This window comes from Meles meles, chromosome 11 (assembly GCF_922984935.1).
Source record: "Meles meles chromosome 11, mMelMel3.1 paternal haplotype, whole genome shotgun sequence".
Lineage (NCBI taxonomy): Eukaryota > Metazoa > Chordata > Mammalia > Carnivora > Mustelidae > Meles > Meles meles.
In genome coordinates, this window is record NC_060076.1 from 70,353,507 (window position 1) to 70,373,565 (window position 20,059).

The window sequence follows — 20,059 nt, forward strand, 5'->3', positions numbered from 1 at the left end:
CCAGGTTCCCACAAACAGCAGGTGGCATTCTGACATCAGCAGAGCCTGGGATCCTCTTCAGAGCTAACGAGGAACCTCTAGAGCAGACGTGGGAAAAGAATGCAGACCCCAGCCAATTCCAAGAGCAGCCACGATGTCCTGGAGCTGAAGAGTACTACAGCACCCCCAGCAGAGGGCTACAGCAACATGGGCTTCCAGGTGAGCCGACGCTTCCTCTTGTATATGACAAAGTCATTGGAAATAATGCTCTTTCTAACCACCTTGTCAAGTTTCTGAATGAAAGCGGCAGGGTTATGGAAATGCAGTAAGATTTTCTCAGGAAACTCTTTAAACCTATTGTTTTTTCCCTCTTGGGTTCTTCTTGGGCAGACAAACCTGAAAAGTCTCTTTTAATAGAACTTGTTTTGATCCCTGACTTGTCCTGTCACTTAGAAACAAGTCTATCCTCTCCGGCTTTTGTTTTGGGCTCACCGGCTCTGCCAGTATTTCCCAAAGAGCTGGAAAAAATGGAAAGAATGGGAAGAATCCAGATGTTGGATGTAGGGAGTATCTGAGGGATTCTTCCTCTTACAGCAAGTCCCAAAGTCCCTGTCCCATGGTGGCCGCCCCAGTGCAGCCAGGTTAGGCAAACCAGTTGCATGTCATCAACCAAAACTCACGGAGTGATTAATGCCTCTGACCTCCGGACTGGTGCTGCAGAGATCTAGAAGGTGTCCTGTCCTAATGATCTAGAAGGACTCCTGTCCCAGGAACACATTGGGCTCTTCTGACTGGCTCTGGGATGGGGCTTTTTCAGGGATGTCCCTAGCTGTGTTTCCTTCCTTAAGCTGACACAAAAGCCCACACCAACAGGTATCAGAAACCTCTTGGGATTCAGGGTCACCTCAAAGGCAAAACAAACTTTTAGACACTAGCAAAGAAACAAACAAGGAAGGTAAAATGTCTTTGGCACAAGTTCTAAGTCTTCCACCCACAAATTACTGTAACTTCCCTGAGCTTCAGTTCAGTTGTCTATACCAGTAGTCACAGTGATCTTCATCTCATAGGTTATAAGTGTAAGGGAAGAAAAGTCTCATCCTCTATCCTCTTATATTCAGTACCTGGGGTCTGTGAATTAAACTGAGAAATGGCAGATTAACCAGAGAAAGATGTACAAATTTTATTAACATTTTTAATGTGTTCATGCAACTTCACAGAAAAGAAGTGAAAAATCCAAAGAAACTTCAAGACGCAGGGGTTTATATACCCTTTTAACAAAGGACAAAAAATTGTGGAGAAGTGATTAGACAAAAAAAGAGAGAGAGAGAGAAAGAGAGCTTAGGATTTTAGGGCCAATAGTCTGTGGAGAAGTGAGTAGGAAATACATTGGAGAAACTTACGGAATATAAGGTTTGATATGAGGTTTATGCAATCTTATCCCAGTACCATCTCTTTGTCCAGTGACAAGGGTTGTTGTCTTCTTTCTGTACGGGAGATGGGACACCTGTATAAGGGAAAGTCATGTCCTGCTTGTAGACAGAGAGACAAAGACTGAAGAGATCTTTTGGTGTCTTCTTTTTCTCAATTGCTTTCAGCTCAGAATAGCTATCAAGCCAAAGTGGCATATTTTGGGATGGCATATCCTGATTCCCTTCATAAGAGTTAAATGCGAAAAAAGCCCAACTCTGAGGGCCTTTATGGTTCAAGAGAATGGAAGGGATAGAATGGAAGGGATAGAGTCAAAGCGAGTATGACAGCAAGACAAAGATGTCTGCAGAGGAGGGAGGTCCACATCACCCACAACTGACAGCCTAGTCAGTGGGACACACATCCACCAAAGGTAGCCCTGACTTCTATCCCTCATTTTCTTCTATCAAAACAAGACATCTCCAGAGCTCAAACCCAGCATCTCCAGGTCTCAAACCCAGCAGAATACCACACACCAACACCAACAAGCAGTGACCAGGTTATTTCTTCTAACTCTTGCTGTTTGACAAGAATTTCCAGAGACACATATTTACTCAGCAAAACCATTAACTCCTCCCAGATAAGGTCACTATTGGAAAGGGATACCAATTCAAGAAGGGATAATACACTATTCTTGCCCTCCAGGAGTAAAGCAGGCAGAATTGTAATATGATGTAAAACAAAAACAAAATATAATGCTAATACCAAGTGCATTGTAAATATATATGCAAGTGGAGTTGGGCTGACCTGGGAGTCTCTCAGGTAGGGCTTCAAGGATGGGCAGAGATTCCCCAGTTGAACTGGGAGGGGTGTCAGCAGAGTACTACAAGCAAAGAAAACTGTCTGCATAGGCCCAGGAGCCTGAAAGAACATGTGTGCTCAGGATAGAGAAGATGAGCCAGGGCTGGAGAGTAGGGAGAGGGCCACGGTGGCCCCAGATCACACGGCCTCCATGTGTGCGAAAGCATCAGGAAAGAATCAACCAGGATATACACTGTCGAGTTATTAAAGTACTCTACTAGCCCTGCTGAGAGTGGACAAAATAGAAAGAGATTTGTGTGTGGTTGGGACAGCATTTAGGAGGTTAGGATGATAATCATGGTGGAAACTAGCTCTGGGCAGAAGTACCGATACTGGTAGGAGGCCCCCTTGGCCATGGAATTAGCATTGAGTCAGGGTGACGTAAGGGCTGCTCTGGTTATTAATATTTCCATTTTCTTCTCTGTACGGTAGAATAACAATATCATATCTTGAGGGCAAGAGAATCAAATGAGGTAATATATGTTAGAAAAAAAAAGCATGTAATATTTGTTTTAAAAAACTGTTCTGTCCTAGTTTGTTCAGGTCATTGTAACAAAATACCAGACTGGGTGGCATATACGCAGAAATTTATTTCTCATAGTTCTGGATCCTGGAAGTCCAAGATGGTGGCCAAAGCAGATTCAGTATCTGGTGGATGCCACTTCCTCATAGACAGTCATCTTCTGTCCTCACACAGCAGAATGCACAAGGGAGCTCTCTGGAGTCTCTTTTATAAGGACACTGATCACCTCAAAGGCTCCACCACTTAATACTGTCACATTGGGCATTAGATTTTCCAAAGAGAAAATTTGGGGAGATGGTGGAGAAACATTCAGACCATAGCAAGTGCCTAGCACACAGTGTGAACATAATAACAGTAGCTCTTGGTGTTGGGGCAGGTTAAAGAGTGACCAAGTCAACATTTCTAGCTTGAGAGCTCAACTTAGAGGTTCCCTTCATGTAGATGGGAAATCCAGAAGTAGGGTTGGAGCAAGGAAGACCATGAGTTTATTTTGAAGCCTGTTGGATGAAATTAGGGTGATTCCCTACCCCTAGTTGAAGATGGAGAGGAGGCAGGAAGCTCTAGACATGTGTACACCTGGGTCTGGAAGAGAACATCATGTGCTTGGGGGCCATTAGCACAGCGATGAGCCAGTGGCATGAATGAGACCAGTGGGAGGGAAACCTAGAGAGCCCCAGTGTTTTTGGAGCTGGGAAGTTGGAGCAATCAGAGAATGAAGCAGAGGGGCCATGGGGAGAGAAGGAGGAGCAACATCAGGAGAGAGAAGCATCTTGGGAAGCCAAGGGAAAAGAGAACCACAACATCAGCAGCAAAGACAAGTTCATTCGATTTGCCAACCAAGAGGTCACTGGTGACCAGGGGTGTGGATGGGGGCAGTTTGTGTTACGAGTGGGAGCTGAGAAAAGGGGAAACAAGGGAAGGGAGGACATTCCTTTTCCTGATGGAGAGCAGAGTGGTGAAGAGAGAGACAGGCTCAAGGGAGGAAAGACTGGGGCTGTAAACAGGGGACTTTTCTATTAAAAAAAAGAAACCTCATTGTGAAATATAACATGCAGAAAAACACACAAAATCAAATAGACAATTTATTATAAAGTGCCATCCATGTCAAGAAACAAGGCATCGCCATCCCTCAGCTCAGACGCCCCAACCCCTCACATCTGCCAAGCTGCCACTCGCCCCTGGGGGTGACAATAATCCCAACTTTATAGTAATTACTTCCCTGCTTTGTTTAATATCTTAACTTATAATTATGAATCCCCAATCATTGCTTTTTGTCCATTTTTAAACTTTATGTAAATAGAAAATTACAAGAAATTTCTTTGCTTATTTTAAAACATTTATATGGAATTGGGCAAGAGGAATCATTCTGTATCTGACTTCTTGTGCTCAGTTTTTTGTTTCTTAGACTCAGCCATGCTGTTGCATGTAACTGGAGTTCATCCAATTTCATTGATATACAGTATTCTCCATAAACATTGCACAATTTATTTTACTGTTGGTGGACATTTATGTCATTAAGCTTGGAGCTTTTAGGAGCTTCTACAAACAAAGGCAGCTATAAATACTCTTTGACATGTCTCCTGTTGCTCATGTAACCAATTTATTTGGCGTTATATTTAGGGGTGGAATTGCTAGGTCATTGGGAATGCATATATATTTTCAACTTTAGCAATAATGCCAAACTGGTTTCCTAACTGGTTTTACCAATTTACACTTCCATCCACAGACTGGAGTTCCTTTTACTCCAGAGCCTCACCATATTTATCTGGCTTTTTAATTTCAGTGATTCTGATAGATGTGTAGTAAGTGGTGTTTAACAGTGAGGTTTCATTTTCATTTTCCTTTGTTACTGGCCACTAGATGCCAACTTTATGAAATACTTGTTCAAGTCTCTCGCCCATTTTCTCTACTGGATTTTGCCTTTTCTTTACTGATTTAGAAAGAGTTCTTTAAATGTTCTGAATACAAACCCTTTTTCAGTTATATGCTTTCCAAATACTTTCTACCACTCCTAAGCTGTCTTTCACTCTGTAATAGTTGGGTACACAAAAGGTAATTCTAGTGTGGTCCCATTTATCAAGTGTTTCTGTTTTATATATCCTGTTTATATATCCATCTTTTTCTGCCTTGAAAGATCGTAAAAATACTCTCCCATATTTCCCAAAAACACGTTGCTGCTTTCTACATTGAGGACTCTAGTCCCCCTGAAATGAGATCTTATGTATAGTGTAAGGTGGACATCAAGTTTTTGTTTTTCTATACAGGTATCCAATTATTTTGGCATCACTAAAATATAAATATAAGTAAATATATATATATATGTATATATATATATGTGTATATATATATGTATATATATATACATATATATATATATACATATATATATATATATATATACACACAATTTTCCCCACTTGACAAATACCACATTTATCAAGTGTCCATATTTAGGGTCAGTCTTCTTAGAACAGGGCAACTGAAAGATTTTTCTAAACTCCAAGTTGGGGGAAGGATCCAGAAAAGAGAGAGAGTGGAAAGTTGGCAGCAAAAGAGGTCAGATAAAGCTCAGAATTTCTAAGGGTGAACATTCAGGCAATTTTTGAAGGAATACTTTTACTAAAGGGTGTTCCTTAGAAACCCAGCTGAAGTTGCCTTTGCCTATGAATCAGCATCAATTTTGCCACCAGTGGCCCTCAGAGCCACAGAGCCCAGGCTCACTCTGACATCAGCTAGGTGGGACCCACTTATGCAAGACCCGAGACAGGACTAGTTGGGAAATGTGCTCCCCTCTACACACACAGAGAAAAGCTGACCTACTCCTTGAATTGCCTGATAAGCCAGTCCAGTTTGAAGAGTTTGTTCAGTGGAAGTCAAAATTTGGGAGGTGATCTAAGTGCAAGAATTATTTGGCACAGACCATTAGAATAGAGAAGTTCTGAGATTGTAAGTAATTATGTAAAGTAAAGAGGAAGAGCACTGTTTCCCTCTAACCCCCTGGGGGAGGGCCACATGAATCACACCAGGTGGTTGAGTAGGTTTCCACTAACGCAACAGAGAAAACACATGGCAATAATTGCCTCTGTGAAGGAAGTTTAAAAAAAAAAAAATTCTCTCTCTTTTCCTCGAATCAGATCATACCTAGACTTATTTCTAACAGCCTAGATGGCTAGAACCCAAGGCTCTTGCATGACACCTCAGAGGGGAGGGATTTAGGGATTCAGTTTTTTACTTTGCTCCATAGTCCCTTACTTTATTTACATTATTTTCAGTCTCTTAATTTAAAATGAAGTTGGTAGCACCTACTGACCCATTTCATCCAGACACTGTTGATGTTGATGAGAAGCCCTGGATGCTAGCTGAACTGTCATTGGTCAAAATGAAAAAAATCAAAGGTGGGAATATTTGGAATTTTATATAGAACAGATTATTGTGAGCAGGAGCCCCAAGTCTCCATCAGGCTACAGAAGTTTGGGATTCTGTCTTCAGACTGCAGATTTAGACAGACATAGTACGGTATGATTTTCACTCAAACCAGAGATCTGAATTTGGAGACACCTAATTCTACTCCACACATGGCCTAAGGTATTTGACCCAGAAGCCGCTTATAGCCTTGGCATGCCTAATTGTACTTTCTTTTTCCTGGAAGGGAAATTTAAAAAGAGAGAGAGAGAAAAGAAAAGAAAGGGGAAAAAAAGAAAAAGATGGTATGCATGTCTTACAGCTTCTGGAAGTAAAATAAAGGCAGAGGTTTCTTAGGAAAATGCTGTGAGTCACATGGTTAAAGACCCTCCTGTAGGTGTTCAGGAGCAAAGTAGATGATGCCCAGGAATGGTGCCACTGGGAAGCAGGAAAATGTACCTGAAGACTTTTCAATGTTCCTTTCAGTCTCCTGATTCTGTAAATTCAAAGCTTTGTTTGTTTCCCTTCCAAGAGTCAAAACTCTTTGACATAAAGCATGACATTTATTGATTCAACAAAAATGTATCAACACTGTACCAGGCATCATGCAAAAAGCTGGGTACAGCAACCATTTGGTTAAAATTAGTTAACAATGGCAAATCAGCACAACATAGTCTGTAAAAAGTGCTATTCGTGACATGAAAAAGTGGTCTCACCTAGATTGGGAGGTGGGGAATATTTCCCAAATGCTTGCATTCATTCATTCATTCAACAAATGTGTATATGTGTGTGTGTATATGTGTGTGTGTGTGCATATATATATATATATGTATATATATATATAATGTTTTTTAAGATAAATTTATTTATTTGAGAAAGAGAGCTCTGGGGGCAGGGAGGGGCAGAGGGAGAAACAGAGAGAGAGAGAGAATCTCAAACAGACCCCCTTGAGTGTGGAGCCCTACACTAGGCTCAATCTCACATCCCTGAACTCACAACTTGAATCAAAATCAAGAGTCAGACACTTAACTTACTGAGCCACCCAGGTGCCCCTCAACAAATATATATATTGAGCACCTACTGCATGGGTGTTAGGCAGAAGGAAATACCGAGTATAGCACAAGTAATTCCCTAAGCTACCATGTCAAAAACTATTGTTTCCCATATCACACTGTGTGAAGAAGCTGAAGCCCTGAGTGGGAAGGTATGAGATGCATGTGCAAGGGGACAGAAAAAGTGGTAAAGAAAGAGCCAGACAGACGAGAGGCCAGTTCTGATTCACCTCAAGGCTCTTTGCTGATTTCAAAATCTTGGTCCCAAGAATCTAAGGCCAATGATAAGTTTAGGTTTAAAACTGAGTTTTTATACTCTGCAGACTCAGGAACATTCTAGAATAAACTATCCAGCCAGATTATAAGGAATGGTATAACTCCTCCATGAAACATGGTCAGAAAACAACCCATGAAGATGAGGCAATGCTTTTTGCACCATGAGACAGTGTCAGCTAAAGCTTAAAAGGGGACAAGACAGGCATATCTGCTCCCCTCTGGACTATCTAGCTGCTCTACTCCATCCACCTGCTCAACTTCAGGAGCATAGCATAGTTCCAGACAGCATCATCTACAAAGTTGTGCAGCTATCCAACCCCCCACCCCGTGGGTCCTACTTCCCTGTCAGCGTCCCTCCCTTTGAATTATATTACCTTTGACAACTTTTCTAACTTTTAAAGAATTTTTCTTTTTCTACTTCAAATTACTGCATCCTAGTTTCTCCTCCATCTGAATCCATTAGTTTAGAAATACTTGCAAGGAGGAAGTTGGTTAAACCTCTGGTCTAACTTGCACCATCAGGAAGGTTTGAAATAGAAATTATGTAATCGAGGGCCAGACCCATTCAGAAAGAGCAGGTGGGAGCAAAGGTCTTGGTCCATGGTATGTTGGATCCAGCGAGGAAGGGAGAGAGGGACAAACACACACACAAAACCAATAAGAGACATTTCCAGGAGCCAGCAAAATTAGGCTTCCTGTTGACCCACATGGCTACTTCCTCATTCCTCCTCAGAGCGTGAGGTCTTGAGGTCAGAGAAGAGGGAAGAAAGAAGTAGGAGGGGAGGAATTTAAAAGGCACAGGTGTAACAAGAAGTGGTCTGTAATAGTCCAAGAACTGACTGTACTGCGTGTGACTTTGAACTTGGCTGAAGATAACAAGGGGCCCCTTCTTAAGGAGGAAGTGGAGAGGGAAGAAAGGGATGAGCTTTTGAGAAAAGCCACACTGGGGTGGGGTGTGGGGTTAAACACAGATACTAAGGTTAAAAGTCACATATTGAATCATGATGAGAAGGGTGAAATATAGGTTCTTTGGGTGAAGAGTTGAGGTTTCCGGGCCGCACTGCTGGGGACTGCCATTTAGGCAAGTTACCTAACTTCCATATCTATTTCCCCATCTAAAAATAGGCTCTAATACCCTACACCCACAGGACTACAGGGAGATTGGTGGAAAGCGCTAGCACCTTCCAAATGCTCAAGTATAAGCAACCATTAACCAAATCATTTAGGTGCTATTTTGGTGCAGGGGCCAAACCAAGCTTTGAAATCCAGGTGCGAAGTCTGCCTCTTCATATAGCAGATACTGGAATCTACTGATGGGAAACTACGGAAGACACCAAACTTCGGAAACAGGCAATTTTCAATTGTTTTAAAGTCAACCAAATGTGAACGTCAAGCCCCTTGGGTCCCTGCCAGACTGAGAGACCTTGGCTCCCAGCATCTGTGTCTCTTCAAAAGGCCTTTGTAAAGTTATTGTTCAAATACTTTGGTTCATTTTTATCCATTTTTTATTTAGTCAACTGCATCTCTAAAAAATATTTTACAGGCTCCAAATTTATTCCATGTGTTTCTAATTAATTTATATTCATTTAGTCAGTGCTCTTTGGAAAGATGTTCTTGATTTTAGGAATCATCAAAAAGCAACGTTTTTCCCAAATGTAAGCAAATTCAAATGTGTATGACACCGTGATGTATCCTCTTTAATACCTCACACCAACTGTTCTGGCATGAAATAGTCGGGTTCGAGGTAAGACTAATACTTAGGAAGTGACCATAATTTCCCAAAATAGCACAAGAGTAAGGCAGGCCTGAGAAACCAAGGCTTCATCTGGAGGTGATTCAGGCTTTGGCATCAAATGCATTTTCATAAAAAAAAAGAGCTCTATTATCTACTGTCTATTATATATTATCTATTATTAGACAGACTAGAGATTTGCCTACTAAAAACAAATCAAAGCAGGAAATGAGAATAAGAAGAATTTTAGTTTCAATTGATAGAGTCAAAGGAATTATATCCTTGTTTCCTTATTTTTTTTTCTTAACTGTAAGAAGACATTTAGCTGTTAAGAACATTTCTGTTTCTCCCTTGACTAAAGGGTTTGCATCTTTGGAATTTCAGACACAGCTAAGTTCATTCTAATTAATCTGTAAAAGCATTACAATATGTAGGAGCTGAACTTTTTAAGTCTTTATCATGACTGTAATAAAATAATTAACTGTGTAACTTATGGTTGACAGCTTCTCTTCTAAATTCCCTAAGAAAAGAGATCATATATGCAGCACTCGGCAACAACATTCTCTAGCCCATAGTAGATGCATAAGAAAACATTTGTTAGAGGACTAAATGAGAATGCCTGAGACAGAACCCTGAGGAACTGTATGTAACATTAAGGGTTGAGTAGAAAGGCTGATAGGGCACAGGAAAGGGAGAGGTCTGGGTGGGAGGAGGAAACTGACAATGTGTAATATCACAGAAGCCAAGAACAAGACTATTTTAAGGAGGAAGTGGCCCATCATGTATGACGAAAACTGGATTTAAGGACATGGAAACCATCCGTGACTTTGGCAAGGGTGATTTCCATAGAGTAGTAGGAGTGAAAGCCGTATGGGAATGGGTCAAAGACCAAATGAGGCAAGAAAATAAAACCTTAGTCCATTGGGGCTTCTACAACAAAACACCACAGGCTGGGCAGCTTATAAACAACAGACACTTATTTCTCATGGTTCTGAAGGCTAGAAGTCCAAGATCGAGACACCGGCATGGTTATGTTCTCGTGAGGGCCCTCTTCCTGGTTCATAGCCAACGTCTTCTCCCTATGGTCCTCATACACTGGAAGGGGCTACAGTCTCTGTGGGACCTCCCTCGTACGGGCATGAACTCCCATTCCTGTGGGCTCCACCCTCATGACTTAAGCACCTCCCAAAGGCCCCATCTCCTAACACCCTCCTCTCTGGGGGTTAGAATTTCAACATGATGAATTATAGGGGCACACAAACATTGACCATAGCCACCTGTAAGTTCAGACAGAAGACTGGTTTTTAAAAGGAGGAGAATTTCTCTATGAATTCTTGGTTTCACAGCAATAAAAAATTTGATACAGTTGCAAATATAAGAGAAGCAAGGGAAGGAAGTGTTAAGTAGAGTAGTGTAAGGAAAAGTGCAGAGCATTGTGTCTGACCTAGTAAGTAAGGAGTCCAGGCATTGTCATATTATTGCTCTAAGAATAGCTTGTCCAAGCTGAAATCACACGTTATCAAATACAAAGTAAGAGATGCACCAGGAGGAAGACGGGCAGAAAAGCCTTCTCCCCGACTTGAGATGGACAGAGCACCTTCCAGTCAACCAACCAAGAGCAGGTAGAACTGCTTCTTGAAATGGATATGAAAGATGCAAAAGAACCCTCACTACACTGAGTTAATATATACAAGTACAGGAAAAACTGGGTATCTGTTGCAAATACCTCCAAATACGATTTACATCAATGGCACTGAAATGAATGTAGTTATTAGAACTTGCCACTGGACCCTGTTGGGTTGTTTTTTTTTTTTTTTTCATATTCTTTAAAGTGTTGATAAAGATGCATATAAATTATCACAAATTAATTTTAATATTTTAATAACTGGATTTCAATACCATTGGCTCCCTTTTAGTATTACATATGCAATTTTATGTATTTTAAAACATTCTGAAGGAGCCCACAGGCTGCACCCACTGTCCTGATTTAGGACACTTCCCCAAAGTTGCACGTAGCTTCAATCACAGTGGCAGAATTTAATTATAGCCACAGGGAGGTTAGAAATGCAACTTTTTTCTGGGAAATCTTGAGCCCCACTAAAATTCAGAGCCCTATATTTAAAGGAAATAGAGAAGGGACACCTGGATGCCTCAGTTGGTTGGATGTCCTACTCCTGATTTTGGTTCAGGTCATGATATCAAGCCCTGTGTCGGACTTCCTGCTGAGTGTGGAGTCTGCTTGGGGACTTCTCTCTTTCTCTCCTGCTGCCCCTCCTCCCTGCTCTCTCTCTCTCTCTTTAAAAAGAAAGGGGGGAAGGAAATAGAGAAGAACAGGTATTAGGGACAACTAGCAGTCTTGGTAATATTTTCTACTGAGGTTATAGAATTCAATGGATGTTAATCGTATCATATTATTTATTGTTTGGGTCTTCCTTATCCTTACTTTTGCCCATTTGATCTGTCATAGACTGAAAGAGTTCTATCAACCTCTTTCTAGATGTGTTTCTAGGTATTTCTCCCTCAGTTTCCTTTACATTAATCTATGCCATTTGTACACAGAGAATCATGCTTCTCAGAGTGTGAGATTATACTCTGACCATTGTTTCTCTTGGAACATGTTAATTGCTTTTTTTAATCCTGTATTCAGACTTGGTCAGTTAAGATCATGGACATTGCATGTTTTATCTTTCTGAGTCACTGAATCATTTCCAGCACAGATCCTCCTCAGTTTACAATGGGGTTATGCCCCAATAAACCAATCATGAGTTGAAAGTATTGTATGTCAAGAATGTATTTCATATACCTAATCTACCAAACATTATAGCTTAGCCTAGCCTACCTTAAATGTGCTCAGAACACCTACATTAGCCTACAGTTGGGCAAAATCTTCTAACACAAACCCTATTGTACAACAAAGTGTCGAATATCTCATGTAACATACTGAATACTGTAAAGTGAAAAACAGTGGTTGCATGGGTACAGAACAGGCTTAAGCATATCAGTTGTTAACCCTAGTGATCTCATGGCCGACCGGGCAAGGCCCAGCATCACAGGCAAGGATCATACTCCATATCACTAGCCCAAGAAGAGGTCAAAATTCAAAATTCAAAGTACAGTTTATGCTAAGTGCATAATACTTTCACAACATCATAAATTTGAAAGACATCACAGGATATGGCTGTGTTTATTTGTTATTCCCTCTAATTCAATCAAACCTATTGATCTGCCAGATGGGTTTATTTGTTCTTAGTTCCTCTCAGCATAATTGTAAAAATCTTTTCACTGTGTGTTTGTGTTTTTTTATTTTTGTTTGGTTTCTTCTGAAGACTTATTTTTTCTTTTAATGATTCCTTTTATAACGAGCTTAAGATTATAAGTAATCACAAAATTAATATATTTTCTAACATCTTTTATTTTCTTTCCTTCTCTTTCATCACTTGATTGTAGCTGAATGTATATTTAAGCATTTACCTTTCTCCCTTAAACACTGCTGCTTATCATCTCTTTCGATTCCCAGAAATTAAAAGATAAGAAAATTGGCATACTCATCCTAACTTCTACTTTTTCTTTCCCTTATCCTTTAAGTAAGTTTTCTGAGTATTTTTCTACATTGTCAGAGGTTAAAATATTAAAATTTGTTCTGGAATCTTAATCTCCAGATTAAGGTTTTAATTTATTAAATAGATTCAAAGCATACTATCATTCCTTTTGCCATAATTTCTCATTAATCTTTTGTTTGGCTGTTCCTCTAGTCTTTTCTCCAAGAAAATCATGGAAACCATGTTCTTTGAGTACATTCAGGCTTCAATTTATTTTTATAAATCTTATCATTACAAACCTTCCTCTGATTTTTCTTACTGGATCTAGAACTGTGCCTTTCCTTACTTTCTTATACTTAGGGGTTCCATTTGCCCCTGGGTCACAAAGATCACGAGGGGAGAATGTTATCAGTGCTCTGTGGTCCTGCCTCCACACACCCAATTCAAAACTCCTTTCAGAGCATTCAGAGGTGACAGAGAATTGTGCCAGAGAAGTGTGATGAACCACAGGCGGTCTCCTTAATTCAGTCCATAACCCCACACAGGTCCACAAGAAAAACAGGACTGTCTCAGGGAGGAACAGTCTAGCTAGAGCTCATGAACTACATTAAGGATTCCATAAACCTGAGACTTGAGTCAGAAGGCCACCTGAGCCAAGAGGGTCATGTGGAACAGGCAAAGCGCAAAGGCTTCTGGGATACAGCCTTTGAAAATGCAGTCATTCTGAGACAAACCCCATGCAATATAAGGAAACATTATAGAGAAAATAGCCTTAAAATAGTTGACATGTGTAGGTTTTCATTTTATTTTTTTTAAAGATTTTATTAGCTTACTTGTCAGAGAGAGAGAAGAGAGAGCACAAGCAGGAGGAGCAACAGGCAGAGAGAGAAGCAGCTACCTGTTGAGCAGGGAGTCCAATATGGGGCTCGATCCCAGGACTCTGGGATCATGACCTGAGCTGAAAGCAGAGGCTTAACCTACTGAGCCACCCAGGCGCCCCAACATTTGTAGGTTTTTAAATGTAGAAAATAAATAAATAAAGGGGGAGCTACATTCCCAAACAATGTGAAGAGATCAGATTCACCAAACAGATGTTGACTTTTCCATGCCAAATTTCAACCATAGAGGGAAAAAGTGGTTACAAATGACTGAAAGCCAGCAAGTAAGTAGCAAACTCAACCATAAAATTAATATAAAAGTCGGGGCACCTGGGTGGCTCAGTGGTTTAAGCCGCTGCCTTCGGCTCAGGTCATGATCTCAGGGTCCTGGGATCGAGTCCCGCATCGGGCTCTCTGCTCGGCAGGGAGCCTGCTTCCCTCTCACTCTCTCTGCCTATCTGTGATCTCTCTCTGTCAAATAAATAAATAAAATCTTTTAAAAAAATAAAAAATAAAATAAAATAAAAATTAATATAAAAGTCAACTGACAAAAGTCAATTACTATATGTGGCACTGGGCAGGTGATGAATGCGACTCTCCTATAATACAGTGGTGAATACGGCCTCAAAAAATTAAACCTGGACGTGGACCCAGAAATGACAATGGACCCAGCCTTGCATCATAATGTAGCACCAATTAATATAGATAATTTGTCAATATTCCTGAAAACGGTCATCCTTACATTCATGGTGAGCCACTTACTTTGATCTCTTTATGTTGTGTTTTGGAATTCTAAGTCACTATTTAAAACAGCTGCTCCAATCTAGTCCTGTTTCATGTTCTTAGAAATGGACACAGAAAGGTTAAGTCAATCACTTGAAGCTTAAAAAAAAATGGAGGTTTATTTCTGACACCTTCATTTTGGCATCTAAAATTTAGAATATTAGAACATATAGTAACCCTCTTGGAGAAGTAGAGAAAGCAGTACTGTACCATTTTTGTCTCTCCTCAGTTGTAGGGACATGATTTTAGCTGCACTATAATAAGCTCAAACAGCCCCCAGGAATATCTTTCTGTTACAAAACAGTTACCAAACACTTCCATGCCTGCCATTGTGTTGTATTGATGGTATTCAGCAGAGAACAGGGGACAGAGAATCTGGCTTCTCAGCTTAGAGTCTAGGGGTATAATACAGATTTATACAGATTTACACAGTTCAAGTTTTCCAAATGGCATCATATTCCCATTTTTGCCACTGGTTTTGGGACTTGAATATCTATAGCAATTTCTCAGGCATCACTCCTCAGAATGTATCCCACTGACTGCTTCTAGGAAGATTGCTTCAAAGATGTACAGAAATGTGGAGATAGATAGGTAGAAGGATAGATGAGAGTTAGAGATAGATAGATCCATGCATACATACATACATATATAGACAGACAGACAGATAGACACATACACACATAATAAAATAAGCAACTCTCATCATCAATCTAAATCTGTTTTGGTGGTATAAATCCTTCCAGCCAAGGTAGATTAGCAAACACTTCACAAAACTTGCCGTGAAGTGTCAAGCTCTAGAACCAGGTAAAGATCTTCATACCAACTCCTCAGAGTCCTTATGGACATATTTGCCTGATGGGCCCTTCCCATCAGTCATAAAGTGACAACATCTAGGTCCTATCAAAGGTCAGGATGAAATTCTCTCCAGGGTTGAAGGTGCCCCAGGCTCAAGCCCATCACAGCCCCCTCAGCAAGAAGTCAGAGTGCACCAGGCCAGAGCAGTGTCTGTAAAGAAGGTCAGAGAAAGGCTCCCCGGCAGCAGAGTCACCCCACCCACAAAAACTGAGAAATGGAAGCCACATGGTGCAATCAGGGCCACCCTGGGAGGCCCACTACCCTGTTGGAAGAAATGACCACTAAAGCCTAGGTATAGTTGAAAAGTGGCCACAGGTATCTTTCAGCACCTCTGCCATTTCTATCTGGTCTTGTGTGTGTGTGTGTGTGTATGCAGTGTTACACAATGATACACAATGTTACACTAGTTTCAGATGTACAGCATAGGGATTCTGCAAGTTTCTATATCATTCTATATCATACTATGCTCACAAGTATAGCTACCATTTGTCTCCATACAATGCTATTATAATACACTGTATAATACACTGTATGCTGTACCTTATACGCCCGTGACTTATTCATTCCATAACTGGAAGCCTGTCTCTCCATCCTCTTCACCCATTTCATCCAACCACCCCCCACTCTGGCAACCAGCAGTTTGTTTTCTGTATTTATGGGTCTCATTCTGCTTTTTGTTTATTTGTGGGGTTTTTTGATTCCACGTATAAGGGAAACCATACAGTATTTGTCTTTCTCTCCCTGACTTATTTCACTAGCAAAATACCCTCTATGTCCATCCATGTTGTCCCAAATGGCACGATCTCATCTTTTTTTATGGATGTGTGATATTCCACTCACTATCAATACAGACCCCATCTTCTTTATCCATTTATATATTGATGAACACTTAGGCTGTGTCCATGTCTTGGCTATTGTGAATAATGCCACAGTAAACATAGGGGTGCATATATCTTTTCAAGTTTTTGTTTTCTTCAGATAAATATCCAGAAGTGGAATTGATAGATCTTCTGGTAGTTCTGTTTTTAATTTTTTGAGGAACTTCCACACTCCGTTCCAGAGTGGCTGCACCAATTTGCACTCCCACCAACAATGCACAAGGGTTCCTTCTTCGCCACATCCTCGCCAACACTTCTTATGTCCTGTCTTTTTGATTCTAGCCATTCTGACTGGTCTTTTAATATCTGGAGTTCAAATCAGGTCTTCTTGATGGAAGGGGAATTTAATCTGTAGGTGTACTGCTATCTTTTTAGATATTCCTGAGGCCCAAGTGTCCTGGCCCAAGGTCCAAACTCTACAGGCTTGATATAGTTTGGGTTGGACAGTGAGTCCAGATCCCATTTTGGATATTCTGGTTGTATAACCTGAGTCACACCATCCATTTATCTCTGCTTTAGATTCTTCATCTGTCAAAATGGAGATCACAGGACTTTAAAGAGTTTATGTGTCTTGTACCTACTGCATGTTATATCGATGCAGGTGCAAAGAAAAGCAAAAGCCAAAAGTAACAAGGGGGAAGCTTATTTCCTGAAGATAAAAGTAGGACGTGGGGAGTACAGAACTGGAGTGCAAACCCTGCTCAAGGTTTGCAGAGCCCCAAGTACCCTGCAACTTCCCACTCTGGCATCCCCAGTATGGGGCCCTGGCGTTCATGGCCCAGCTGGAACCATCCATACACAAGGCAACAGTACATAGAGAAAAATGAAAGAGGAAAGGAGCACCTGTCAGCCATCCCTTAAGGATTATTCCCGAGCTGCCCTACTCGGGGCACCACATCTATTTATATTTTGATTGGCCAGAATCTAGCTAGAAGTGGAAATGTAGCCTCTTTTCAAGGTGGCTATCTGTTCAGCTACAATTCTATAGAAGGGAAATCCCATAAATAGATGGGGGGGGGTTCTGTAATTTCTCAAGTTTTAGAAGTTGTGTTTAGAAACTGAATGAAAGGAATAAATTAATAATAATTTTAAAAAGAAAAGAAAACCTCTGTCCATCTGTACTTCCTGCAACACTCACTGGGGATGTATGGAAAACGTGGGATCGAAACCCAGGCACAAAGGACTCCAGGGTCAAGGATCTGCCCTTCAGAGAATCTCGAGCCAGAATTGGATACACCCAGCAAATAACACTAACTGGAGAAATTAAGTACCGTGCTGGCAGCTGCTTAGAACTACTCATACACAACGCCGCAACGTTGTCACCCGCTCAGTGGAGTGACAAGCTTGCACACAGAACACAATATTGGTTGTAGCTCAGTGTCCTAAGGTATGTAGTCATCTGCACGAATGTATCTACTCAATCTGAATTGCTAAGTAGATGCAAAGAAACAAGGAGCTAAGGAGTCATTATGGACCACCCATTCAGGCCCCCGGACTCCAATTTGAAAAGAAGCAATAAAACAAAGCCAAGCAATGTCTCAAGGGTTATTTTTCCAGCACCAGTCTACACACACAGCACCCCCATTATTCCCGTTGGAAATCCTCCGATGGGAGACACCTCTTCCTGGACATGTGAAAAAGCCAAGGCGTACACTCCACTAGGGGGTAAAACAATCCCATTACATGTTACAAAATACGTCCAGAGGTGCCCTTGTCACAACTTAGGCCTACTCTACCCCACCCCCAAACACACACACACACACGCACGCACGCGCGCACGCACACACCCACACACACATATCTTCTTGCGTGAACTTGAAAAAGGCAGGCCCCTTCCTTATGCGCCGTAAGTTTCAGATTCTGCCACCAGGTGGCAGGAGTAATCAAGAATTAGCAGGAATTACCACGAAGGTTGTGCTGCCCCTCCTGCAGCCAGAAAAATGTCAAGATTCTGGAAGAGATCACGAGAACACCCAGTCGAAACTGTGGTATAGATGGGTAGACTGAGGCTGAGAAGATGTGACCGACCCAGCATCACCCATGTAATTAGGGACCCCGAAGACCACCACCCTCCTCTACCTGTGTCTTGTATTTCCACCAACTCATGCTGTTTTATTTTTAACTTTTGGTTAAGGAAATTTTCCGTGTCTGTGAAAGTGAGAATCATAAAATAAGTCCCTAAGTGCCCACCAGCCGGCTTCTGTAATGAGCAACACTTTGTCATCTTTCCCTGCGGTATACAGCGCCCCCTACTGTATTTGTTACCAAATACTCAGATGTACACATGGCCACGCCCATGAACGCAACACTAAAATCACTGCGGTTCATTCAACCAAAAAGACTTGACAGCGTCTCCTATGTGTGGAGACTGTGCTAAAGTAAGATGTACAGCCATAACACAACGGGCAGTGTGGCAGCAACCCTTCCACACATAAATCATGCGCGTGCTGGAAGTTAGATTTTATTCATGCTTTATACACTCTTGGGTTTCAATAGATGGAAAATGCAACCCAACTCAGAACTGTCATTCTTTTATAACTCCTTGGGGCCAGCCAGAGAGCCAAAGTTGAAATCAAAGTCACACACGTGTTCTTTCAAAGGCAAGGTCACAGGCCCAGCAGAGGACATTTCCTAAAAAGCTAAAGGGACCTACCTGACATGATTTATCTATCTTGTTGCCTTACTTGGAATGAAGTGCCTGAGGAAGGCAAATCAGGATGAGATGGGAGAAAGATTGGACTCCCCCTCAAAAAAGGTAAAGGAGAAGTGAGCCAAATGTCCATCACATCTCAAAACAGCAGCTCAGGAGTGAGGACATTCCTCCAAGAACACAGCTTACTCACTTCCTTAAGGTAAAATCACGACAGCTTGAAAAAAGAAGGCATTTTTCTTATCGCTTTCTTATTCTCATTACTACCAGAGATTGCTTTAAACTAAACAAAGCACATTTTAGTATCTCGAAATTCCAACGTCTAAGAAGAAAATTATCTGTCCTGCATTTTGCTTTTATACATTGGAGACCTATGTTATGTGACAGACCTTAGTCTCAACCCTAATTATAAAGTCGCATGACTTAGATGAGGGCACCTGGTCCCACTCTTTCTCATTCTCAAGTTGGACCACACCATTCCATCTAGCAGAGCAGAGCAAAAGAGGAATCATCTGTTTCTTTATGAGCCCAAGATTCATTGGCTCTTTCTTTATTCAGTTGATGCATCTGAGCACATCTCTGCCACCCCGTGCTTCGAAAGTCTTCTAGGTCCTGTTTCTTGAGAGAGCATTGGGGTTTTCTGGTTCTGAAATTGTATTTTTGCAATTTATGCTTTTTTCTTAGAATGAAGACGACTTTGGTGAGAGCCGGAAAACGTCAGGAAATAACTCACTAAGGTGTAGAGTTACGCAAAACGGAGAACACAAAACCACGACGCAGGTACTCGGGTGATGTTTGAGTGACTCTATTACCATGGTAACTGCTGTGCGGCAGGGACTGAGAGCTGTGGGGACAGAAAGCTGGTGCTCAGCTGGCACTCAGAGGAATGAATTAAATGGTAATTAGAATGTATAAGGCAGAGTTGTGAAGAAAATACACACACTCAAACGAAGAGATTTTGTATTGATACACCTGTACCCAGAGTTTTCTGCTGGGGAGAGTATGTGGGCTCTCTCTGGACATGTCACTGGCACAGATTCCAAGCTCCATCCTAAAGCAAAAGGTACTGGCTTAAACCAAAGTGTCTCAATTTTAAAGCAGGTGAGGCAGATGAGGTAGGATGTGATTCTAAACTGTCCATCATGCCCTAGGGCTCCCAGAGACACCTAAGTTTACAGCACACTGAGGCATTCTGTCACAAGGACACTTTCCTTTTTTTATATATTGAATTCTGGGCAGGAGCT

At 41.3% G+C, this 20,059-nt stretch overlaps 1 protein-coding gene across 3 annotated transcripts in view; it reads left to right on the forward strand.

Moving 5' to 3' along the window:
* The window catches only part of SLC28A3 (solute carrier family 28 member 3), a 57,885-nt gene continuing 37,826 nt past the window's right edge, over positions 1–20,059 (forward strand). Inside the window, exons 1-2 of one of the 3 annotated variants that reach the window (XM_046022935.1) lie at positions 1–198; positions 19,500–19,595. In XM_046022935.1, the coding sequence (XP_045878891.1) occupies positions 100–198; positions 19,500–19,595 (195 nt within the window). In that variant the 5' untranslated portion in view covers positions 1–99. The remainder of the gene's footprint in view (positions 199–19,499; positions 19,596–20,059) is intronic. The other 2 variants (XM_046022934.1, XM_046022936.1) reach the window with 2 other exon arrangements.